Source organism: Oncorhynchus mykiss, chromosome 10, assembly GCF_013265735.2.
Source record: "Oncorhynchus mykiss isolate Arlee chromosome 10, USDA_OmykA_1.1, whole genome shotgun sequence".
Classification (NCBI taxonomy): domain Eukaryota; kingdom Metazoa; phylum Chordata; class Actinopteri; order Salmoniformes; family Salmonidae; genus Oncorhynchus; species Oncorhynchus mykiss.
In genome coordinates this window covers 118807-144962 of record NC_048574.1, presented here as the reverse complement: position 1 = coordinate 144962, position 26156 = coordinate 118807, and the positions used below count along the sequence as shown (strand labels likewise).

The window sequence follows — 26156 nt, the reverse complement described above, 5'->3', positions numbered from 1 at the left end:
AAGTACTATCTCCAGGTACATGGTACGACCATAGGAAAGACATTTGCACATTTGTACACAAGTTTTTGCGAAGAAAGTGCTTTTCTTAAATGTAAGACCTTACCATTGCTCTACCTCAGGTATCTGGCTGATTTTTTTGGACTGTGGGGAGGCTCCACCTCTGAATTCAGGGAATTCGTAAACATTTTGAACTCGCATCGCTATTACACATAATTTGCAATACGAAACATTTTAACAATTGGCAACTACATTTTTCTTTATGGAAAAAGAGACATGCCCTCTTTCACAAATGTAGTTTCCATCCAAAGCACACATGTAGAGGGTTGATCAAATCACAACTTATACTTTTCCACAGAATCTGTAGTATCCCTGGGGATATAGAGGAGGCCACAAGAAGTCTCTTCTCAGCCTTAAGGCCCAGGGGTTACTCCAGGGGGTTCCTGAGAGCGGTTGAGGTCAATCAGACCTTCCAGACCCATGGAGCATATCAGGTAGAGAGGGAAAACCGCCCTGTGGTTCCATTTGTGGGGACTTATTCTCAGGCTCTGGTGGCGCTGAACTTAAATAAAAGTTTCAACAGGCCCAGAATGATTGTGAGGCCTTGACAGAGGGTAATCTCAACCTATGCCTGATGGACATCCTAGTCTATTCAAGCTGGACCAAGAAGAAACAGATACAGAATGAATACTTTACCCAAACACAATTTCTGTCCAATAGGCATTCAGGCTTGGTGTTCCCAATCAGGCAAGTACAACTGGATACCGGAAATGTGGTTTATGTGATCGAGTGCCTTGTTTGTCATAAGCTCTATATTGGAGAGACACAAAACGCACTAGAATGCAGACTTAAACAACATCTATAGCACATTCAGTGATTTACTGGGCCATACGCACTACTCTCTATAGCGCCTTATGGTCGGATGCCGAGCAGTTGCCATACCAGGCTGTAATGTAACCGGTCAGGAGGCTCTCGATGGTAAAGCCACAAGATGGCGCCAAAAGAGGTGGCAGCTTCGCTTCTAGTCCCTTTTATGCTTCATGATTAACGACTCATGGTGAAATTGTAACAACATACAGGAACTCAAGTCCTTTTGTTCACCTGACCTAGAATTCCTCACAATCAAATGCCAAACGTATTATCTCCCAAGAGAATTCTCTTCAGTTATTGTCTCAGCAGTGTATATCCCCCCGCAGCGGATACCAAGACGGCCACCAAAGAACTTCACTGGACTTTATGTAACCTGGGAACAATATATCCTGAGGCTGCATTTATTGTAGCTGGGGATTTTAACAAAGCTAATCTGAGAACAAGGCTACCTAAAAATCTATCAGCATATCACTTGCTGTACACAAGCGAGTAACACGCTCGACCATTGCTACTCTTAACTTCTGCGATACCTACAAGGACCTCCCCCGCCATCCTTTTGTCAAATTTGACCATGACTCCATCTTGTTGCTCCCCTCCTATAGGCAGAAACTAAAACAGGAAGCGTCCGTGCTTAGGTCTATCCCACGCTGGTCTGACCAAATGGATTCCACGCTTCAAGATTGCTTCGATCACGTGGACTGGGATATGTTCCGGGTAGCCTCAGAGAACAACATTGACGTATACGCTGACTCGGTGAGCGAGTTTATAAGGAAGTGTATAGGAGATGTGGTACCCACTGTGAGTATTAAAACCTTCCCTAACCAGAAACAGTGGATTGATGGCGGCAGCATTCGCGCAAAACTGAAAGCCCGTACCACCGCATTTAATCATGGCAAGGCCACTGGGAATATGGCCGAATACCAACAGTGTAGTTATTCCCTCTGTAAGGCAATCAAACAGGCAAAGTGTCAGTATAGAGACAAAGTGGAGTTGCAATTCAATGAGACGTACTGTATGTGGCAGGTCTATAGACAATCACGGATTACAAAAAGAAAACCAGCCCCATCGCGGACATCAACATCTTGCTTCCAGACAAATTAAACAACCTCTTTGCGTGCTTTGAGGACAATACATTGCCATCGACGTGGCCCGCTACCAAAGACTCTGGGCTTTCCTTCTCCGTGGCCAACGTGAGTAAAACATTTCAACCTGTTAACCCTCTCAAAGCTTCTGGCCCAGACGGTATCCCTAGCCAAGTCCTCAGATCATGCGCAGAGACCAGCTGGCTGGTGTGTTTACAGACATATTCAATCAATCCCTATCCCAGTCTGCTGTCCCCACATGCTTTAAGATGCCCACAATTGTTCCTGTTCCCAAGAAAGCCAAGGTAACTGAACTAAATGACAGTTGCCCTGTAGCACTCACTTCTGTCATCATGAAGTGCTTTGACAGACTAGTCAAGGATCACCTCCACCCTAGACCCACATCAATTTGCTTACCGCCCTAATTGTTCCACAGACGATGCAATCGCCATCACACTGCCCACTGCCCTATCCCATCTGGACAAGAGGAATACCTATGTAAGACTGCTGTTCATTCACTACAGCTCAGCATTCAACACCATAGTACCCTCCAAACTCATCATAAGCTTGAGTCCCTGGGACTTGACCCTGTGCAACTGGGTCCTGGACTTCCTGACGGGCCGCCCCCAGGTGGTGAAGGTAGGAAACAACATCTGCCACCTGCTGATCCTCAACAGTGGGGCCCCACGGGTGCGTTCTCAGCCCCCTCCTGTACTCCCTGTTCACCCACGACTGCGTGGCTATGCACGCCTCCAACTCAATCATCAAGTTGGCAGACGACACAACAGTGGTAGGCTTGATTACCAACAACGAGACGGCCTACAGGGAGGAGGTGAGGGCTCTGGCAGTGTGGTGTCAGGAAAATAACCTCTCACTCAATGTCAGCAAAACAAAAGAGATGATTGAGGACTTCAGGAAAGAGCAAAGGCAGCACCCCTCTATCACCGGGGGCAATTACCTGCCATCCAGGACACCTACAACACCCGATGTCACAGGAAGGCAAAGGACAATAACCACCTGGGCCACTGCCTGTTCACCCCGCTCTCATCCAGAAGGCAAGGTCAGTACAGGTGCATCAAAGCTGGGACAGAGAGATTGAAATACATCTTCTATCTCAAGGCCATCAGATTGTTAAACAGCCACCACCAGCACAGAGAGGCTGCTGCCTACCTACAGACTTGATATCATTGGCCACTTTAATAAATGGAACACTAGTCACTTTAATAATGCTACTTTAAGAATGTGTACATGTCACATTACTCATCGCATATGTGTATACTGTATCCCACACTATCTATTGCATCTTAGCCGCTCTGCCACTGCTCATTTATATTTTATATTGATATATTTTAATTCCTTTACTAGATTGTGTGTATTAGGTTTTGTTGTGGAATTGTTAGATATCTGTTAGATACTGCTGTTAGATACTGCTGCACTGTCAGATCTAGAATCATAAGCATTTCACTACACTCGCAATAACATCTGCTAACCATGTGTGTGACCAATAACATTTGATTTGATTTGATAACCTTTTGCCTGGTATAGAGATCCTGGATGGCAGGAAGCTTGGCCCCAGTGATGTACTGGGCCGTGCACAATACCCTCTATAGTACCTTGGGGTCGGAGGCCGAGCAATTGCCATACCAGGCAGTGATGCAACCAGTCAGGATGCTCTTGATGGTGCAGCTGTAGAACCTTTTGAGGATCTGGGGACCAATGCCAAATCTTTTCAGTGTCCCGAGGGGAAATAGGCGTTGTCGTGCTATCTTCACGACTGTCTTGGTGTGTTTGGACCATGATAGTTTGTTGGTGATGTGGACACCAAGGAACTTGAAGCTCTCAACCTGCTCCACTGCAGCCCCGTTGATGTGAATGGGGGTGTGTTCGGCCCTCTGTTTGCTGTAGTCCACGATCAGCTCCTTTGTCTTGCTCACGTTGAGGGAGAGGTTGTTGTCCTGGCACCACACTGCCAGGTCTCTGACCTCATCCCTATAGGCCATCTCATCGTTGTCAGTGATCAGGCCTACCACTGTTGTGTCGTCAGCAAAGTTAATGATGGTGTTTCTACACCTGCATTGCTTGCTGTTTGGGGTTTTAAGCTGGGTTTCTGTACAGCACTTTGAGATATCAGCTGATGTACGAAGGGCTATATAAATAAATTTGATTTGATTTGGTGTTGGAGTCGTGCTTGGCCACGCAGTCGTGGGTGAAGAGAGAGCACTGGAAGTGACTAAGAACCCACCCCTGAGGGGCTCCTGTGTTGAGGAACACTGTGGCAGATGTGTTGTTACCTACCCTTACCACCTGGGTGCGGCCCATCAGGAAGACCAGGATTCAGTTGCAGAGGGAGGTGTTTAGTCCCAGGATACTTAGCTTAGTGATTACCTTGGAGGGCACTATGGTGTTGAACGCTGAGCTGTAGTCAATTAACAGAATTCTCTCGTTCCTTTTGTCCAGGTCTGAAAGGGCAGTGTTGAGATTGCATCATCTGTGGATCTGTTAGGGCAGTATGCAAATTGGAGTGGGTCTAGGGTTTCCGTGATGATGGTGTTGATGTGAGCCATGACCAGCCTTTCAAAGCACTTCATGGCTACAGACGTGAGTGCTATGGGTCGGTAGTCATTTAGGCAGGTTACCTTTTGTGTTCTTGGGCACAGGGACTATGGTGGTCTGCTTGAAACATGTTGGTATTACAGACTGTCAGAGACGTGTTGAAAATGTCAGTGAAGACACTTGCCAGTTGGTCTACGCATGCTCTGAGTACACATCCTGATAATACGTCTGGCCCAGAGGCCTTGTGAATGTCAACCTGTTTAAGGGTCTTGGTCATGTTGGCTACGGAGAGTGCGATCACACAGTCGTCCAGGAACAGCTGGTGTTCTCATGCATGCTTCAGTGTTTCTTGCCTTGAAGCGAGCATCAAAGGCATTTAGCCCGTCTGGTAGGCTGGCATCACTGGGCAGCTCTCGGCTGTGCTTCCCTTTGTAGTCTGTATTAGTTTGCAAACCCTGCCACATCCGACAAGCGTCAGAGCCATTGTAGTAGGATTCAATCTTAGTCCTGTATTGACATTTGCCTGTTTGATGGTTCGTCTGAGGGCATAGCAGGATTTCTTATAAGCTTCCGGATTAATGTCCCGCTCCTTGAAAGCACCAGCTCTAGCCTTTAGCTCGGTGTGAATGTTGCCTGTAATCCATGGCTTATGGTTGGGGTATGTATAGTCACTGTGGGGACAATGTCTTCGATGCACTTATTGATAAAGCCAGTGACTGATGTGGTGTACTCAATGCCGTCGGAAGAATCCCTGAACATATTCCAGTCTGTGCTAGCAAAACAGTCTTGTAGCGTAGCATCCGTGTCATCTGACCACTTCCGTATTGAGCGAGTCACATGTACTTCCTGCTTTAGTTTTTGCTTGTAAGCAGGAATCAGGAGGATATAATTAATGGTCAGATTTGCCAAATGGAGGGCGAGGGAGAGCTTTGTACATGTCTCTGTGTGTGGAGTAAAGGTGGTCTGCAGTTCTTTTTCCTCTGGTTGCACATGTGACATGCTGGTAGAAATTAGCTCAAACAGATTTAAGTTGGCCTGCATTAAAGTCCCCGGCCACTAGGAGTGCTGCTTCTGGATGAGCATTTTCTTGTTTGCTTATGACCTTATACAGCTCTGAGTGTGGTCTTAGTGCCAGTTTGTGGTGGTAAATGGAAAAATATAGAATCTCTCTTGGTAGATAGTGTGGTCTTCTGCTTATCATGAGGTACTCTACCTCAGGCGAGCAATACCTCGAGAATTCATTAATATTAGACATTATTATTGACAGACACACACCCCCACCCCTCGTTTTACCTGAACCAGCTGTTCTTTCTTGCCGATGCACGGATAACCCATCTAACTGTATGTTGTCCATGTCGTCGTTCAGCCACAACTCGGTGAAACATAAGATATTGCAATTTTTTATGTTCCGTTGGTAGGACAGTCTCGAACAGAGCTCATCCAGTTTATTCTCCAGTTATTGCACGTTGGCCAATAGAACGAATGGTAGAGGCGGGTTACCCAATTGCCAACAAATTCTCACAAGACACCCTGATCTCCACCCACTGTACCTCCATCTTTTCTTCATGTGAATGACGGGGATTTGGGCGTCGTCCGGGAGCAACACTATATCCTTTGCATCAGACTCAATAAAGAAAAACTCTTAGTCCAGTTCGAGGTGAGAAATCGCTGTTGTGTTATCCAGAAGCTCTTATTGGTCACAAGAGACGGTGGCAGCAAAGTTATGTACAAAATAAGTTAGAAACAATGTGAAAAAAACAAAATAGCCCGTAAAACGGCAGCCATCCCCTCCGGCACCATTCTATCTCTTGGAGTCCTCACCGGTTTAGGATAAAGCTACAGATCTATTGTACTTGTCATGATGATTATTATGTATTGTCTGGATTCTCTTTACCTTTGATTCATTTGGTGTGGGTTTGGTATATACGGTATGATGGAAATAATTCCTCATAGGTCTATGATAGTTTGAAATGTGAATATTTATAGGAATTTAATCGTTATAACCCTAACCCTTATTTCCCATCCCCTATAACCCTAACCCTTATTTCCCTATAACCCTAACCCTTATTCCCCATCCCCTATAACCCTAACCCTTATTCCCCTATAACCCTAACCCTTATCCCCCTATAACCCTAACCCTTATTCCCCATCCCCTACAACCCTACCCTTATACCCCATCCCCTATAACCCTAACCCTTATTCCCCTATAACCCTAACCCTTATTCCCCATCCCCTACAACCCTAACCCTTATTCCCCATCCACTATAATCCTAACCCTTATTCCCCTATAACCCTAACCCTTATTCCCCATCCTCCATAACCCTAACCCTTTTTCCCCATCCCCTATAACCCTAACCCTTATTCCCCTATAAACCTAACTCTTATTCCCCATAACACTAACCCTTATTCCCCTCCCCCTATATCCCTGACCCTTATTCCCCATCCCCTATAGCCCTAACCCTTATTCCCCATCATCTATAACCCTAACCCTTATTCCCCTATAAACCTAACCCTTATTCCCCATCCTCCATAACCCTAACCCTTATTCCCCTATAACCCTAACCCTTATTCCCCATCCCCTATAGCCCTTATTCCCCTATAACCCTAACCCTTATTCCCATATAACCCTTATTCCCCATCCCCTATAACCCTTATTCCCCTATATCCCTAACCCTTATTCCCATATAACCCTTATTCCCCATCCCCTATAACCCCAACCCGTATTCCCCATCCCCTATAACCCTAACCCTTATTCCCCTATAACCCTAACCCTTATTCCCGATAACCCTAACCCTTATTCCCCTCCCCCTATATCCCTAACCCTTATTCCCCATCCCTTATAACCCTAACCCTTATTCCCCTATAACCTTAACCCTTATTCCCCATCCCCTATATCCCTAACCCGTATTCCCATATAACCCTAATACTTATTCCCCATCCCCTATAGCCCTTATTCCCCATCCCCTATAGCCCTTATTCCGCATCCCCTATAACCCTTAATCCCATATATCCCTAACCCTTATTCCCCTACAACCCTAACCCTTATTCCCATCCCCTATAACCCTAACCCTTATTCCCCTATAACCCTAAACCTTATTCCCCATCCTCCATAACCCTAACCATTTTTCCCCATCCCCTATAACCCTAACTCTTATTCCCCACCCCCTACAACCCTAACCCTTATTCCCCATCCCCTATAATCCTAACCCTTATTCCCCTATAACCCTAACCCTTATTCCCGATAACCCTAACCCTTATTCCCCTCCCCCTATATCCCTAACCCTTATTCCCCATCCTCTATAACCCTAACCCTTATTCCCCTATATCCCTAACCCTTATTCCCCATCCCCTATAGCCCTTATTCCCCTATATCCCTAACCCTTATTCCCATATAACCCTAATCCTTATTCCCCATCCCCTAAAACCCTAATCTTTATTCCCCTATAACCCTAACCCTTATTCCCCATCCCCTATAACCCTTATTCCCCATCCCCTATGACCCTTATTCCACTATATCCATAACCCTTATTCCCATATAACCCTAATCCTTATTCCCCATCCCATATAACCCTAACCTTTATTCCCCTATAACCCTAACCCTTATTCCCCATCCCCTATATCCCTTATTCCCCATCCCATATAGCCCTTATTCCCATCCCCTATAACCCTTATTCCCCTATATCCCTAACCCTTATTCCCCATCCTCTATAACCCTAACCCTTATTCCCCTATAAACCTAACCCTTATTCCCCATCCCCTATAACCCTTATTCCCAATCCCCTATAACCCTTATTCCCATCCCCTATAACCCTAACTCTTATTCCCCATCCCCTATAACCCTAACCCTTATTCCCTATCCCCTATAACCTTAACCCTTATTCCCCTATAACCCTAACCCTTATTCCCCTATAGCCCTTATTCCCCATCCCCTATAACCCTTATTCCCCTATATCCCTAACCCTTATTCCCACATAACCCTTATTCCCCATCCTCCATAACCCTAACCCTTATTCCCCTATTACCCTAACCTTATTCCCCATCCCCTATAGCCCTTATTCCCCTATATCCCTAACCCTTATTCCCATATAACCCTTATTCCCCATCCTCTATAACCCTAACCCTTATTCCCCTATATCCCTAACCCGTATTCCCCATCCCCTATAGCCCTTATTCCCCATCCCCTATAACCCTTATTCCCCTATATCCCTAACCCTTATTCCCATATAACCCTAATCATTATTCCCCATCCCCTATAACCCTAATCTTTATTCCCCTATAACCCTAACCCTTATTCCCCATCCCCTATGACCCTTATTCCCATATAACCCTAACCCTTATTCCCCATCCCCTATAACCCTTATTCCCCATCCCCTATGACCCTTATTCCCCTATATCCATAACCCTTATTCCCATATAACCCTAATCCTTATTCCCTATCCCATATAACCCTAACCTTTATTCCCCTATAACCCTAACCCTTATTCCCCATCCCATATAGCCCTTATTCCCATCCCCTATAACCCTTATTCCCCTATATCCCTAACCCTTATTCCCCATCCCATATAACCCTAACCCTTATTCCCCTATAACCCTAACCCTAGCCCTTATTCCCCATCCTCTATAACCCTAACCCTTATTCCCCTATAAACCTAACCCTTATTCCCCATCCCCTATAACCCTTATTCCCAATCCCCTATAACCCTTATTCCCATCCCCTATAACCCTAACTCTTATTCCCCATCCCCTATAACCCTAACCCTTATTCCCCTATAACCTTAACCCTTATTCCCTATCCCCTATAACCTTAACCCTTATTCCCCATCCTCCATTCCCCTATAGCCCTTATTCCCCTATAACCCTAACCCTTATTCCCCTATAGCCCTTATTCCCCATCCCCTATAACCCTTATTCCCCTATATCCCTAACCCTTATTCCCATATAACCCTTATTCCCCATCCCCTATAACCCTAACCCTTATTCCTCTATAACCCTAACCCTTATTCCCGATAACCCTAACCCTTATTCCCCATCCTCTATAACCCTAACCCTTATTCCCCAATAAACCTAACCCTTAGTCCCCATCCCCTATAACCCTAACCCTTATTCCCCTATAATCTTAACCCTTATTCCCCATCCCCTATAACGCTAACCCTTATTCCCCTATAACCCTAACCCTTATTCCCCATCCCCTATAGCCCTTATTCCCCATCCCCTATAACCCTTATTCTCCTATATCCCTAACCCTTATTCCCATATAACCCTATTCCTTATTCCCCATCCCCTATAGCCCTTATTCCCCATCCCCTATAGCCCTTATTCCGCATCCCCTATAACCCTTATTCCCCTATATCCCTAACCCTTATTCCCATATAACCCTAATACTTATTCCCCATCCCCTATAACCCTAATCTTTATTCCCCTATAACCCTAACCCTTATTCCCCATCCCCTATGACCTTTATTCCCCTATATCCCTAACCCTTATTCCCAATTATCCCTAATCCTTTTTCCCCATCCCCTATAACGCTAACCCTTATTCCCCATCCCCTATAGCCCTTATTCCCCATCCCATATAGCCCTTATTCCCATCCCCTATAACCCTTATTCCCCTATATCCCTAACCCTTATTCCCCTATAACCCTAACCCTAGCCCTTATTCCCCATCCTCTATAACCCTAACCCTTATTCCCCTATAACCCTAACCCTTATTCCCCTATAACCCTAACTCTTATTCCCCATCCCCTATAACCCTAACCTTCATTCCCCTATAACCCTAACCCTCATTCCCCTATAACCCTAACCCTTATTCCCCACCCCCTATAACCCTAACCCTTATTCCCCTATAACCCTAACCCTTATTCCCCTACAACCCTAACCCGTATTCCCCTACAACCCTAACCCTTTTTCCCCATCCCCTATAACCCTAACCCTTATTCCCCATCCCCTGTAACCCTAACCCTTATTCCCCATCCCCTATAACCCTTATTCCCCTATATCCCTAACCCTTATTCCCATATAACCCTAATCCTTATTCCCCATCCCCTTTATTCCCTCTATTTGAAAGCACTTCTGATTCATTCTTCTTATTTAATATATGCTGGTGTGTTTCTAAATATACATGTATAGATCTTGTAGCTATCACCAGCCTAGTAAATAGTCCTTCAAAAGGAAAGGTCTGTTATCGGGAACTATTCTAACCCTAACCACCCCTGAGCTCTAACCCATACGCTGACCCCCATACCTAACCCTAACCCCTATACCTAACCCTAACCTCTGACCCCCATACCTAACTCTAACCACCCTTGCGCTCTAACCCTAACCCCCATACCTAACCGTACCCCCCCCCCCCCCCCGAGCTCTAACCCCTAGGGAGATCCAGTCCCTTTTCCCACATAAGTTTAGTTGATGCTCTTACCTACAACTATAATGGTTTTGAATATTTTCCCTTATTTTCTTATGGTAGAATACACTCCTCCTCCCCCTATTCTTCTTTTTCTTGTGTTTTTCTCTAGGTCATTCTTAGCAATTAGAAGGGATGGTTATATGTACCTGTGCTAGCTTAACATCTACAGATGTCGATGGAACAGAGATGCTCTGCTTTTTTGTTGTTGTTGACACAACACTCCAAAAAGCATGTTCTGCTGACTCTAGTTTTGTCTAATCTTGATTATTGTCCAGTCGTGTGGTCCAGTGCTGCAAAGAAAGATGCAGCTAGTTAAGCTGCAGGTGCTGAAAAATCCCAAATTGTTTGCATAGTCAATTTACACACAGCTCTGACACACACAGGGGTCTTTTCACAGTCCCCAAATCCAGAACAAATTCAAGGAAGCGTACAGTATTATATAGAGCCCTTATTGCATGGAACTTCCTTCTCTCATATTGCTCAAATAAACAACAAACCTGGTTTCAACAAACAGATAAAGCAACACCTCACGGCACAACGCCTCTCCCATATTTGACCTAGATAGTTTGTGTGTATTGATATGTAGGCTACGTGTGCCTTTTTGAAAATGTATGTAGTTCTGTCCTTGAGCTGTTCTTGTCCATTAATGTCATGTTTCATGTGGACCCCAATAAGAGGAGCTGCTGCTTTTGCAACAGCTAATGGGGATCCTAATAAAATACCAATTACCAAAAATACCTTCACCTATCCTGCACAGAGACCTATGGGTAAAACATCACCTCTGACCCCTAACCTGCTAGAGACCTCTGGGTAAAACATCACCTCATTGGTAAGGTCACGTTCCCCTGCTCAGACGTTGCATGCATTAAGCAATGTTTGCGTGCCACAGCATCAACTGTGCTGTCGGGCTCTCCCTAGTCCCCTAACCAGTAGTCTCATGGGCCCTAACCCCTCCTAGCGGAGTAGGGCTTTATTACATAGGGGGGGGGGGGGGGTACAGTTAGGTATGGGGGTTAGAGCTCAGGGGGGTACGGTTAGGTATGGGGGTTAGGGTTAGAGCTCCTGACCCCTCACTCCCTAGTCCCTTAACTCCCTAAACAGTAGTCCAGTCCTCCAGGTTTGGCAGGGGTGGAGAGATGTTCTGACCATGTCACTGTGAGAATGATTGGTGGGTAGGGCTGGGGTCAGGAGTTAGAGTTCAGGAACACAACTGATCTAGGTAGGCAATCAAATCTATGTAATAAAGCCCTACTCCGTGACATCATCAGACTGACATGTCTAGCCTAGTTAGTCTCAGTTCAGTCCAACTCAGTTTCATTTCATTTCAGACTTCTGTTTAATTCTTGTTCTCAATGCACCTTTCAGCCCAGGCAAATGAAGCCGCATCACCGAGTCAAGATCTCTCAGGTACACACACTTTCACATACACACACTAGGCTGCTTTCAGCTGTGGCTGAGGCCGGCTGGCCTTGGAACTGGGATGGGTGGGGTCAGTCTCCTCATCCAATGGGAAGGGGGGGGGGGGCATGTCTGTTTTATGTCTCCATACTTACTTCTCTATTCTTCCATCTCTCTCCCCCCTCCCTTCTCTCCCCCTCCTCCTCCTCTCCCCCTCCTCCCCTCTAGATCTGCCGATGGAGGAGCAGCTACGGCGCCTGCAGGAGGAGCGGACCTGTAAGGTGTGTATGGACAAGGAGGTGAACATTGTCTTCATCCCGTGTGGTCACCTGGTGGTCTGTAAGGAGTGTGCTCCCTCTCTGAGGAAATGTCCCATCTGCAGAGGACTGGTCAAGGGCACCGTCCGAACCTTCCTCTCCTAGAAGACCTCCAGGAACCAGGGACCCTCCCTGAGGAAATGTCCCATCTGCAGAGGACTGGTCAAGGGCACCGTCCGAACCTTCCTCTCCTAGAAGACCTCCAGGAACCAGGGTCCCTCCCAGCACTGTCAAACTTCTTTGACCTAGTCTCCTATCTACTCCTAGAGAATAGCTACCAACAGTCTATTCTAAGCGTGTCATTCTCTATTCCTGGACGGCTGTGTTTGCTGGTTTTTCTGATCTCCTTTCATTTCGTGTCCAATGAATTCCTAGAGAACCAGGTGAGGGGAGTTCCTATTTAATCAATAAAGACCTAGACAGTCAGGTGAGGGGAGTTGCTAACTAATCAATAAAGAAATAGACAGTCAGGTGAGGGGAGTTGCTAACTAATCAATAAAGACCTAGACAGTCAGGTGAGGGGAGTTGCTAACTAATCAATAAAGACCTAGACAGTCAAGTGAGGGGCAGTACTATTTAATCAATAAAGAGCTAGACAACCAGGTGAGGGGGGTTCCTGACTAATCAATAAAGACCAAGACAACCAGGTGAGGGGATTTCCTAACTAATCAGTGACCTTTATTGATCAATCAAGAACAAGAGAGTAGTGGAAACCCGCAGACACTCGACCCTCGAGGACTGGAGTTTGACACTATCCCATAAGCAACAACTCTACAATCTCACCGTCTCTAATCATATCGGAATGTAGCCTGTTAAACCTACCTGCTTAACCATTAACTAATATGTTCCTGTGTAGATATACACATTACAGAACTCTGTAGGAATGCATGAGGTTATATAAAGGCATAACTATAATTGTCCATCTATGTAATTAGTCCATGGATAGAGCATACAACTACTTCCTGTAGTTGTAGTTTCAACTGGACAGATGATGTGTAGTAACCAGTGAAGGCCTGTGCATCTTGAATAGCACCCTATTCCCTATTTTGGGCACATTGGGAACTGGTTAAAAGTAGTGCACTATATAGCAAATAAGATGCCATTTGGAAAGCAAGGCAGCCAGTCAAGGCCCTCGCATGTAAAGGCTAGGTTGACTATTCTGCTGTTGAATGTCTCAAATAAAGGCTAGGTTGACTATTCTGCTGTTGAACGTCTCACATTTCTAATGATTTTCTTCTGGAAAGATATGTTGGAAAATCTTTTAAGTAAGATGTATCATTCATTCCAAATAAGATTTTTTTCTTAACTGACTTGCCTGGTTGAATAAAGGTTCAATTTAAAATAATAAATACAACCTGATATTCTCTACACCAGACCACTGTCACATCTACCCAAACAACACATAGTGAGCTGTAGTCCACTGAGCTACAGTTCCCATGTAGCAGAATCATAGTTAGCTGTTGTCCACTACTGTACAGTTCCTTTGTAGTTCACTGAGCTACAGTTCCCATGTTGTCCACTGAGAAACAGTTCCCATGTTGTCCACTAAGAAACAGTTCCCATGTTGTCCACTGAGAAACAGTTCCCATGTTGTCCACTGAGAAACAGTTCCCATGTAGTCCACTGAGAAACAGTTCCCATGTTGTCCACTGAGAAACAGTTCCCATGTTGTCCACTGAGAAACAGTTCCCATGTTGTCCACTGAGAAACAGTTCCCATGTTGTCCACTGAGAAACAGTTCCCATGTTGTCCACTGAGAAACAGTTCCCATGTTGTCCACTGAGAAACAGTTCCCATGTAGTCCACTGAGAAACAGTTCCCATGTTGTCCACTGAGAAACAGTTCCCATGTAGTCCACTGAGAAACAGTTCCCATGTAGTCCACTGAGCTACAGTTCTCATGTATGTAGTCCACTGAGCTACAGTTCCTATGTCGTCCACTGAGCTACAGTTCTCATATAGTCCACTGAGCTACAGTTCTCATGTAGTCCACTGAGCTACAGTTCTCATGTAGTCCACTGAGCTACAGTTCCCATGTAGTCCACTGAGCTACAGTTCCTATATAACAGTATCATAGTTAGCTGTTGTCCTCTGAACTACAGTTCCTGTGTAGCAGTATCATAATTAGCTGCTGTCCACTGAGCTACAGTTTCCATGTAGCAGTATCATAGTTAGCTGTAGTCAACTGAGCTACAGTTCCTGAGCTACAGTTCCTATGTAGCAGAATCATATTTATCTGTAGTCCACTGAGCTACAGTTGCCATGTAGTCCACTGAGAAACAGTTGCCATGTAGTCCACTGAGCTCCAGTTCCCATGTAGTCCACTGAGCTACAGTTGCCATGTAGTCCACTGAGCTCCAGTTCCCATGTAGTCCACTGAGCTACAGTTCTCATGTAGTCTACTGAGCTACAGTTCTCATGTAGTCTACTGAGCTACAGTTCTCATGTAGTCTACTGAGCTACAGTTCTCATGTAATCTACTGAGCTACAGTTCTCATGTAGTCCACTGAGCTACAGTTCTCATGTAGTCCACTGAGATACACTTCTTATGTAGTCCACTGAGCTACAGAGTCATCATGCCAGGTAGTCCTGAGAGGCATGGTCCTAGGGCTCAGGTCATCCAAGAGAGAGAATTAGAGAGAGCATACTTAAATTCACACAGGCACCGAATAAGACAGGAGAAATACTCCAGATAAAATGGACTGACCGTAACCCCCCGACACATAAATTATTGCAGCATAAATACTGGAGGCTGAGACAGGAGGGGTTGGGAGACACTGGCACCGTCCGACGATGCCCCCAGACAGGGCCAAACACACAGGATATAACCCCACTCACTTTGCCAAAGCACAGCCCCCACACCACTAGAGAGATATCTCCAACCACCAATCTACCATTGCAGTAGTCTAACCTAGAAGTGACAAAAGCATGGATAAATTTTTCTGCATCATTTCTGGACAGAAAGTTCCTGATTTTTGCAATGTTACGTAGATGGAAAAAAGCTGTCCTTGAAATAGTCTTGATATGTTCGTCAAAAGAGAGACCAGGGTCCAGAGTAACGCTGAGGTCCTTAACAGTTTCATTTGAGACGACTGTACAACCATCAAGATTAATTGACAGATTCAACAGAAGATCTCTTTGTTTCTTAGGACCTAGAACTAGCATCTCTGTTTTGTCCACTTCCTTATGTCTGAAACACTGGCTTCCAGGGTAGGCAATTTTGGTGCTTCACCATGTTTCATCGAAATGTATCATAATTAGTGTGTCATCTGCATAGCAGTGAAAGTTAGTGTAACAGTATAATTTTAGACCGTCCCCTCGCCCATACCCGGGCGCGAACTAGGGACCTTCTGCACACATCAACAGTCACCCTCGAAGCATCGTTACCCATCGCTCCACAAAAGCCGCGGCCCTTGCAGAGCAAGGGGAACTACTACTTCAAGGTCTCAGAGCAAGTGACGTCACTGATTGAAACGCTATTTAGCGCCCACGCTAACTAAGCTAGCCGTTTCACATCTGTTACACTCACCCCCCTTTTGACCTTCCTCCTTTTTCCGCAGCAACCAGTAATCCGGGTCAACAGCATCAATGTAACAGTATAATTTTAAACCATCCCCTCGCCCATACCCGGGCGCGAACCAGGGACCTTCTGCACACATCAACAGTCACCCTCGAAGCATCGTTACCCATCGCTCCACAAAAGCCGCGGCCCTTGCAGAGCAAGGGGAACTACTACTTCAAGGTCTCAGAGCAAGTGACGTCACTGATTGAAACGCTATTTAGCGCCCACGCTAACTAAGCTAGCCGTTTCACATCTGTTACATTAGCATGACGTTTCCGAATGACTTCACCAATAGGTAAAATATATAGTGAAAACAATAGTGGTCCTAAAACGGAGCCTTGAGGAACACCGAAATGTACAGTTGATTTCTCAGAGGACAAACCATTCAAAGAGACAAACTGATATCTTGCCGACAGATAAGATCTAAACCAGGCCAGAACATGTCCATGTAGACCAATTTGGGATTGCATTCTCTCCAAAAGAATGTGGTGATCGATGGTATCAAAAGCGGCACTAAGGTCTAGGAGCACGAGGACAGATGCAGAGCCCCGGTCTGACGCCATTAAAAAGCCATTTACCACCTTCACAAGTGCAGTCTCAGTGCTATGATGGGGTCTAATACCAGACTGAAGCGTTTTGTATACATTGTTTGTCTTCAGGAAGGCAGTGAGTAACAGCTTTTTCTAAAATTTTTGAGAGGAATGAGAGATTAGATATAGACCGATAGTTCTTTATATTTTCTGGGTCAAGGTTTGACTTTTTCAAGAGAAGTCGGAAGATTTACAATTTGGTGTAGCTCAATTGCCGTTCCAATTTTCTGGAAGCTTGCTTCAGAGCTCGGGTATTTTCTGTAGACCACGGAGCTAGTTTCTTATAACAAATGTTTTTAGGGGTGCAACTGAGCTACAGTTCCTGTGTAGCAGAATCATAGTTAGCTGTTCTCCACTGAGCTACAGTTCCTGTGTAGCAGAATCATAGTTAGCTGTTCTCCACTGAGCTACAGTTCCTATGTAGCAGTATGTAATTCCAAATATTTTTTGACTCATCCGAGAAATGGTGACCTTTAACTACAAGTACAATGATGCAGTTCGCCAGTCTCGCGATATGTGAGTGCCGGTTTCTCGCCCCTGTATTATAGCTGCGAAAACCCCAATCATTCTTCCTTTCTCAACATGGCACCGAAGGCGAAGAAGGAAGGTTCGTGAATCTGTACATTGTTTTCCCGTAAAGTCAGATAAAATGCACAACCACGTATGTTCTATGTACATGTTTACCAAGATTAATATATAGCTATATTATACCGATGAAAATTACAGACGTGCTTATTTTGTCTACGGTCACTAAATGTGGAACGGTGCAACCGGCTGGCAGTGACGTTCGGCTATGCTATTTAGCTAACTTCAACGTTGGCATATTATCTATCATTTCACACTCCGGTGTCTGTGTGGTATAATAATCATTCTTTCTAAGGCCCTGCTAAGTTGTGCACATGTTGGTTTAGTCAAGTCCGTATTAACGCAGATGCCCCATAGCATGGCAGAGACATGTGCAGTTGAAGCTGGGCTTAATGTTAGCGAGCTACTACATTTGATGGGACCGAAACGTTTTAATTATTGTACAAGTACATGATCTACTATCAACATGCCCATTGTGTTGTCATAACTAGCTAGTTAACGTGCTTCAGTTGATATAGTTGATGTGACTACCGGGTCTAGTCGTCATGTAACGTTATTAAACCGAACACCAGACCGGGTGTGCGTCATCGCTCTCAAGACACGCAGGCTGAAATATCAAAATGAACTATTAACAAACTATTCATTTTGGGATATGTTGACGCATGAAACATTCATGGCATTTTAGCAAGCAAGTTTGCTGTTTCTAGCTGCTTTGTTTTGGGATATAAACATTGGGTTTAGCTTACATTAAATGCACAAGGTCCTCTACCACAATTAATCCATACAATGTGAAACTTAACTGTCTTTATAGGACTTACAATGATTTCAGAAGATCGGCTTTAGAGTTTGCTGTAGCTCCTAAAGTATTTAGCAACAGAATAAACTTCCTGAAATCTATTTGTTTGCATTATGTTTCAATGTGTTGTGTATTGAAAGTGTTTTCTCTTGCTTTTTTTCATGCAGTGTTTGACTGTAAATTCAACATTGCTTCAAATTGTGTAAACTATGAGCAAGTATGAATGTCTGTCACATGTTATATTTAGAAAAAATATCGACGTGACCCAAAAGTAAAATTATCAATTTTAATTGCTTAACAAGTCATTGTTGTCTTATGGCAGCCAGGAATTTGGTTTCAAGTAGACCTACAGATTATACCATTATTTAAACGTGAAGTTGTTGTTTCCATGTGCCTACTATGTTAACGTTTAGGTTATTGGTTAGGGTACTGTGAAATGTGAGCTTTTAGATAAAAATGGACTTGTTGGTGGTTTAGCAACACAACCGAGGTGTGCACAACTATGGGGATAAACTGGGTTGATTGTTGCATTTAAACTATATTTGGTCTCCAATGTTTGTGCAAATTATGCATTGTGCATTTAAAATAATCAGACCTTGTCACATACACATCGTTGGTAGTTGGTTGGCTAGCTAGATAATTTTAGCCATTAGCATTGACATGAGATCAGTCTCAACACCTCAATATCAGACATGGATTCCCCACATGGCAGTTTCTTGACATTCTTGCTTGCTTTCTGGCCATCCAGGCAAGTCAGTTAAGAACAATTTCTTATTTTCAATGACGGCCTAGGAACAGTGGGTTAACTGCCTTGTTCAGGGGCAGAACGACAGATTTGTACCTTGTAAGCTCGGGGGTTTGAACTTGCAACCTTCCGGTTACTAGTCCAACGCTCTAACCACTAGGCTACCCTAGCCTAATTATAAAATTGCTCGGTTATCTTTGCTTGTTTATAACATTGCAAACTTATGACTATTTACATTCGGATGTTATTCACGCTGCTTCCCTATTCCACATTTTGTTACGTTACAGCCTTATTCTAAAATGGATTAAATACTTTCCCCCCTCAATAATCTACACACTACCCCATAATGACAAAAGCATGAATGGGGTTTCCGACATTTACTATTGTATTAAAAATATGAAACAGATACCTTATTTACATAAGTTTTCAGACCCTTTGCTTGAGATGTTTCTAGATCTTGATCGGAGTCTACCTGTCTATATAAGGTCCCACAGTTGACAGTGCATGTCAGAACAAAAACCGAGCAATGAGGTCGAAGGAATTGTCCGTGGAGCTCAGAGAAAGGATTGTGTTGAGGTACAGATCTGGATAAGGGTACCCAAAAAAACATTATTTACCTTATTTAAGTAAGTATTCAGACCCTTTGCTATGAAAATCAAAATTGAGCTCAGCTGCATCCTGTTTCCATTGATCATCCTTGAGATGTTTCTACAACTTGATTGGAGTCCACCTTTGGTAAATTCAATTGATTGGACATGATTTGGAAAGGCACACACCTGTCTATATAAGGTCAGAGCAGAAACCAAGCCATGAGGTGTAAGGAATTGTCCTTTGAGCGAGACAGAATTGTGTCGAGGCACAGATCTAGGGAAGGGTACCAACACATTTCTAAAGCATTAAAGGTCCCTAAGAACACAGTGGCCTCCGTCATTCTTAAATGGAAGAAATTTGGAACCACCAAGACTTCCTAGAGCTGAACACCCAGCCAAACTGAGCAATCAAGGGAGAAGGGCCTTGGTTCGGGAGGTGACCAAGAACCCGATGGTCAGTGACAGAGTTCCTCTGTGGAGATGGGAGAACCTTCCAGAAGGACAACCATCTCTGCAGCAATCCACTAATCAGGCCTTTAGGTCGTTGCCAGACGGAAGCCACTCCTCAGTAAAAGGCACATGACCGCCTGCTTGGAATTTGCCAAAAGGCACCTAAAGACTCAGACAATGTGAAACAAGATTCTCTGGTCAGATGAAACCAAGATTGAACTCTGCCAGGCGTCACATCTGGAGGAAACCTGGCACCATCCCTACAGTGAAGCATGGTGGTGGCAGCATCATGCGGTGGGGGTGATCAGTGGCAGGGACTAGGAGACTAGTCAGGATTGCGGCAAAGATGAACGGAGAAGAGTACAAAGATTATTGATGAAAAAAAACCTGCTCAGGACCTCAGACTGTCCTGATGGAAGGTAAACCTTCGCCCCAATGATCCTAAGCACACAGCCAAGACAACACAGGAGTGGCTTCGGAACAAGACTCTGAATGCCCTTGGAGTAGCCCAGCCAGAGCCCGGACTTGAACCTGATCGAACATCTCTGGAGAGACTTGAAAATAGCTGTGCAGCGACGCTCCCCATCCAACCTGACAGAACTTAATTAAGATCTGCAGAGAAGAATGGGAGAAACTCCACAAATACAGGTGTGTCAAGCTTGTAGCGTCACCCTAGAAGAATCGAGGCTGTAATCGCTGCCAAAAGTGCTTCAACAAATTACTGAGTAAGGGGTCTGAGAACTTGTGTAAATACACTGCTCAAAAAAATAAAGGGGACACTTAAACAACACAACGTAACTCCAAGTCAATCACACTTCTGTGAAATCAAACTATCCACATAGGAAGCAATACTGATTGACAATACATTTCACATGCTGTTGTGCAAATGGAATAGACAACAGGTGGAAATTATATGCAATTAGCAAGACACCCCCAATAAAGGAGTGGTTCTGCAGGTGGTGACCAGACCACTTCTCAGTTCCTATGCTTCCTGGCTGATGTTTTGGTCACTTTTGAATGCTGGCGGTGCTTTCACTCTAGTGGTAGCATGAGACAGTCTACAACCCACCCAAATGGCTGATAAATTTGATTTCCATTGATAATTTTTGTGTGATTTTGTTGTCAGCACATTCAACTATGTAAAGAAAAAAGTATTTAATAAGAATATTTCATTCAGATCTAGGATGTTATTTTAGTGTTCCCTTTTTTTTTGAGCAGTGTATTTCAGTTTTTAAATATTTTCAAAAACTGTTTTTGCTTTGTCACTATGGGGTATAGATTTTTTAGATTCCCGGTTAGACCGTGGTCCATGATGGGGCGACTACTTCGTTCTTCTGCTCAGAGAAATCAATGTGAATTCCTACTCAAATCCCCCATTCCTGTTAGATTTCTTCGTAACCGGATTTGGTGTTTAGATGCCTGGATGATAGAAATCTGTTTTAACATCCCCCCCACTAACCAGTTAATGTTCCCTGTCCTTGTTAGCAGTCCCTGCCTAACGTCTTGTCTCCCTCTGTAGCTGTCCCTGCCAAGACCGAGGCCAAGGTGAAGGCCCTGAAGGCCAAGAAGGCTGTTCTGAAAGGAGTCCACAGCCAGAGGAAGAAGAAGATTAGAACCTCCCCAACCTTCCGCCGCCCCAAAACCCTGCGCCTCCGCAGACAACCCAAGTACCCCCGCAAGAGTGCCCCGCGCAGAAACAAGTATGTTTAAAATGATATAGTACATGCACACTTGTTTGACTTGTACTTTGTGAAAGTGCTCTATACAGAATATTGTCTGCTAGGAGGGATTACCTCCTTATAAACCACTGATGGTTCAGGTCAGTTTGTCTGCTAGGAGGGATTCCCTTCTTTTAAACCACTGGACTGTAAAGCAGGACAGCAGACAACATGCTGGTCTCAGCTAAAGGCTGTGTAGGTAAGGTCAGGCCCATATTCACAGTGTCGGAGTAGAAGTGCTGCCCTAGGATTTCTCCAGTCTTATTCAACGGGATCTAGAAGTCCTGATCGACAATCCATTTGAGGCCATGGTAATACTGCTCCTTCATATGTAGGTCCTCTCCTGCAAGGATGTAACATGTTGGCTTGCAGAGGGGCCATTTGAAGTATTTAGATTGGCTCCTAGGTTTAAAGTTTGGATCACACTGGTCTAATGAACTGCTCTCCTTACTCCACCCTTCCTCCTCCCTTTCCACACGTCTTCCTCCTTTTTTCTCTCCCAGGTTGGACCACTATGCCATCATTAAGTTCCCTCTGACGACAGAGTCTGCCATGAAGAAGATCGAGGACAACAACACCCTCGTCTTCATCGTAGACGTCAAGGCCAACAAGCATCAGATCAAACATGCAGTCAAGAAGCTCTACGACATCGACGTGGCCAAGGTCAACACACTCATCCGGTAAATAAATCCTAATCCTGACATTACTAACCTGAATGTAGTCCAGGCATCACTACTGCTAAACTGACTTGTCCCATTAGACTCCATAGATACATACTGTACTGCCTGCTTGTCTGACCTGGCCACCTAGTACATTTGCCCATTACCTTTGTAGCTGTAGTGGAGTTGGTTTAATGGATGCCTCCATGTTGAGCCGTGAGGTCAGAGTAGGGGTTTGAGGCGATCTGATAGAATAGAGGGTGGCCCTGGTTTAGGGCTGACCCAATTTAGTCTATTGCTTGCTTGATGGGCTATTCGTCGACCCAAGATTTATTTAGTAGAGTAGTCGCAAATTGATTATTTTCCCATGGTGCACAAGACAGCGGTCTGATTTGCTCCTTTTGGGGGCTGACAACAGCTCTGGTGGAAATTCCTGCAGTCAGCATGCCAATTACACGCTCCCTCAACTTGAAACATCAGTGGCATGTGTAACAAAACGGCACATTTTACAGTGGCCTTTTATTGTTCCCAGCACAAGGTGCACCTGTGTAATGATCATGCTGATTAAACAGCTTCTTGATATGTCACACCTGTCGGATGGATTATCTTAGCATAGGAGAAAGGCTCGCTAACAGGGATGTAAACAACTTTGTGCACGAAATTTGAAAGAAATAAGCTTGGAACATTGCTGGGATCTTTTATTTCAGCTCATGAAACATGGGACCAACACTTTACATGTTACATGTTACATGTTTACATGTTATCGCATTCAGAGTTTAGACCCAATTTATTGATGTGATTATGATAGGCTCTAAGTCAGGCCCTATTGGTCACACGTGATATGTACATGTTTCATGTAAAGAGAGCAAGGGTTGAGGCAATAGAATATTTTTCTTAAACAATTGAGGGATTTCGTTAACACAACCTTTTAGTCAGAAACAAGTAAGAAAGTAAATAGCTATAATTATTTTGCAACCTCAACCCCAGCAGCACCATAAACACTTTCTGTGATGCCTGTTCGCTGCAGCACGGAGGAGAGTCGTGTGCCGGTCACACAGGCACTTGCTGTCAGGTTTTAACACCATGTGGCCATAAGACGCCTGGCTCCAGGGGAGTCTGATTTAATCAAACTGTGAGCTTTAAGCATCAGACAAGCTCAGTGCATATAGTTGTGTTTATCCAAACATGGGGTGTCTATGTATGAAAAAATACGTCTTAAAATAGATTGGTCGAAAGAATAGACAACTTTTCAATATTTTTGTTCGGGGACAGCCCTAAGCTGGTTGAAGATACCCAGTGAAGAGTTATTTATGATGACCCCCACCACCACCACCATTGCTGGGTGTTGGTTCAGTCCCAGTGTAGATGTTGTCAAAGGAACCACTTATACAATTGGGAAATGGGAGTTCCTTTATCCCACTGACATCTGAAACACAAACACGAGGCCATACATTCTAACAATCCTCTCTCCTCCAAGGCCTGATGGTGAGAAGAAGGCGTATGTCCGTCTGGCTCCAGATTACGATGCGTTGGATGTTGCCAATAAGGTGAGACTGACAGTAACGTCTCGATAGTCTCCTGCGGTATCACCAAAATGTTACCCCAACTCCATTTACAGTCTCCCCCAGCAGCCCCCCTCCAGTCTCCCCCAGCAGCCCCCCTCCAGTCTCCCCCAGCAGCCCCCCTCCAGTCTCCCCCAGCAGCCCCCCTCCAGTCTCCCCCAGCAGCCCCCCTCCAGTCTCCCCCAGCAGCCTCCCTCCAGTCCCACCCCCAAGGCGTATGTCCGTCTGGCTCCAGATTACGATGCATTGGATGTTGCCAATAAGGTGAGACTGACAGTAACGTCTCGATAGCCCCCCACCCCCAACAGCCCCCCACCCCCAACAGCAGACATTTGTATTGTAACCCAGACTAACTCACCTGATTCAACTCATCAAGGTGAATAGTTGACAAGTTGAATCTGGTGTCCTTGTCCAGGCTCCAACAACAGACCACCTTCACTGTGACTCATTATAAAAAGACTGTTTATAGTGATGCTTTATAACTGCCCTATGAATCCTGGCTAATACCTGTCTTGTCTGTTCCAGATTGGCATCATATAAACAGCTGCTGGGGAGATGTACAGAGGAATAAAAGTTTGTAAAAACGTACTGCTCTCTTGTCCCGTATGTTATTGGTTGATTATCATCTGTTCTGTTTGGTGGGATGTTCTGATGTGAGTTCTCTATAATATTAAATACATCTGTTATAAAGCTACACACATCCCATGACTTGCAGGTGATTGGTGCAAGAAATTAACTAACAATTAATGGATGGATACCTGCACAATTAATATTTCCGTTTTTTGGTGTTGAAATGTTGCACAATAAAACATGTGCATCCTTCAGTCTGCAGCCATCTTTATTATATATAAACTATCAATGCAGCAGTATACTAAAATCGAGTACACTGCCATGCAATCTCCATAGACAAACATTGACAGTAGAATGGCCTTACTGAAGAGCTCTGTGACAATTAACGTGGTACCATCATAGGATGCCACCTTTCCAACAAGTTAGTTTGTCAAATTTCTTCCCTGCTAGAGCTGCCCTGATCAACTAAGTGCTGTTATTGTGAAGTGGAAATGTCTAGGAGCAACAACGGCTCAGCCGCGAAGTGGTAGGTCACAGAGCGCGACTGCTGAGTCATGTACCACGTCTGTCATCGGTTGCAACACTCACTAGAGCTCTAAAACGTCTCTGGAAGTAACATCAACACAATAACTTTGCCTGGAGCGTCATGAAATGGGTTTTCATGGCCGAGCCCAAGACCACAATGCCAAGCATCGGCTGGACTCTGGAGCAGTGGAAACGCGTTCTCTGGAGTGATGAATCGCGCTGCACCATCTGGCAGTTCGACGGACAAATCTGGGTTTGTCGGATGCCAGGAGAACGCTACCTGCCCCAATGCATAGTGCCTACTGTACATTTTGGTGGTGGAGGAATAATGGTCTGGGGCTGTTTTTCATGGTTCGGGCCCCTTAGTTCCAGGGAAGGGAAACCTTAATGCGACAGTATACAATTACATTCTAGATGATTCTGTGCTTCCAACTTTGTGGCAAGTTTGTTGAAGGCCAGTTTCTGTTTCAGGGAGTCCGCTCGCTGAGGCTTCATGGTAACGCACACCTTCCACTCCCTGAGCTGGGGTGTCATGGTAAAACACAGACAAACAATATGTTCATTCTCTACACTATCTGTGTATAATGGTTCTGAGACGGAACTTCCTGTTGACTTAAACATAGACATGACCAGAGTGATGGGAGTCTTCCTAGCACAGTTACGGTCAGTACTGGTGTGTTTCCATCAACATCGACCAGTCAGGTCCCCTGTGATACAACTCGGTATTAAACGTCCATCCATGTCTGGGGACGTCGGACGTGGAAACTGGCCACTAGGGGAAACAGCGCTGAGGACAGCAAAAGAGTGGAAGTACCTGCCTCTGATGCTAAAAGTTGAATATTTGAATGTAGTGTAGAACAGAAATGTTTGTTAAATAAGAACTTGTGTGAACTCTATCCATTATATTTATATCTGTAAAGTTCAGAACGATACATGTCACTGAATACAACCAGGCTTTGCAGCAGTCTGAAACCACTGGAGGCAGGGGGATGTTGAATGTTCATGTTTTTACTTACACGTCTCTTGCACTGTAATAACAGGGTTTGGATTGTTTTTAATGTATTTATGTTTGGAAAGACGCATCACTAAAAGCCAATTTATGCTTGATCCGAAAGTGTGGTCGGAGGCGCAATATAGATTGTATGAAGCAATTGCGGAGCCTCCGGTGGCCAAATTGAGCTCCGCA

General features: G+C 44.8%; 2 protein-coding genes across 8 annotated transcripts in view; both read left to right on the top strand.

The window, feature by feature from the left end:
* The window catches only part of LOC110533228 (baculoviral IAP repeat containing 2), an 80262-nt gene extending 66443 nt beyond the window's left edge, over positions 1–13819 (top strand). For 4 of the 6 annotated variants that reach the window (XM_036989432.1, XM_036989427.1, XM_036989430.1 and 1 more), the window contains 2 exons: positions 12270–12311; positions 12531–13819. In XM_036989432.1, the coding sequence (XP_036845327.1) occupies positions 12270–12311; positions 12531–12724 (236 nt within the window). In that variant the 3' untranslated portion in view covers positions 12725–13819. The remainder of the gene's footprint in view (positions 1–12269; positions 12312–12530) is intronic. The other 2 variants (XM_036989428.1, XM_036989429.1) reach the window with 2 other exon arrangements.
* A 3436-nt stretch (positions 13820–17255) lies between these two features.
* rpl23a (ribosomal protein L23a) lies at positions 17256–24699 on the top strand. Of its 2 annotated transcripts, none has more exons than XR_005053505.1 (5): positions 17256–17377; positions 21456–21636; positions 22158–22334; positions 23791–24139; positions 24401–24699. XR_005053505.1 is itself a non-coding variant. In XM_021617305.2 (5 exons), exons 1-5 carry the CDS (start codon positions 17353–17355, stop codon positions 24413–24415), a joined length of 468 nt encoding a protein of 155 aa, XP_021472980.1. In that variant the 5' UTR covers positions 17256–17352; the 3' UTR covers positions 24416–24699. The 2 variants fall into 2 exon arrangements, 1 of the variants encoding a protein (XP_021472980.1); XM_021617305.2 differs by having other exon boundaries at positions 23791–23860.
* Positions 24700–26156: the final 1457 nt, after the last annotated feature.

Bases quoted from the DNA above. Each gene is read 5' to 3' on its own strand.
- rpl23a (XM_021617305.2), top strand. From the start codon at position 17,353: ATGGCACCGAAGGCGAAGAAGGAAG. The intron at 21,637-22,157 runs GTATGTTTAAAA...TTTCTCTCCCAG, and splicing joins AGTGCCCCGCGCAGAAACAA to GTTGGACCACTATGCCATCA. The intron at 22,335-23,790 runs GTAAATAAATCC...CTCTCCTCCAAG, and splicing joins AAGGTCAACACACTCATCCG to GCCTGATGGTGAGAAGAAGG.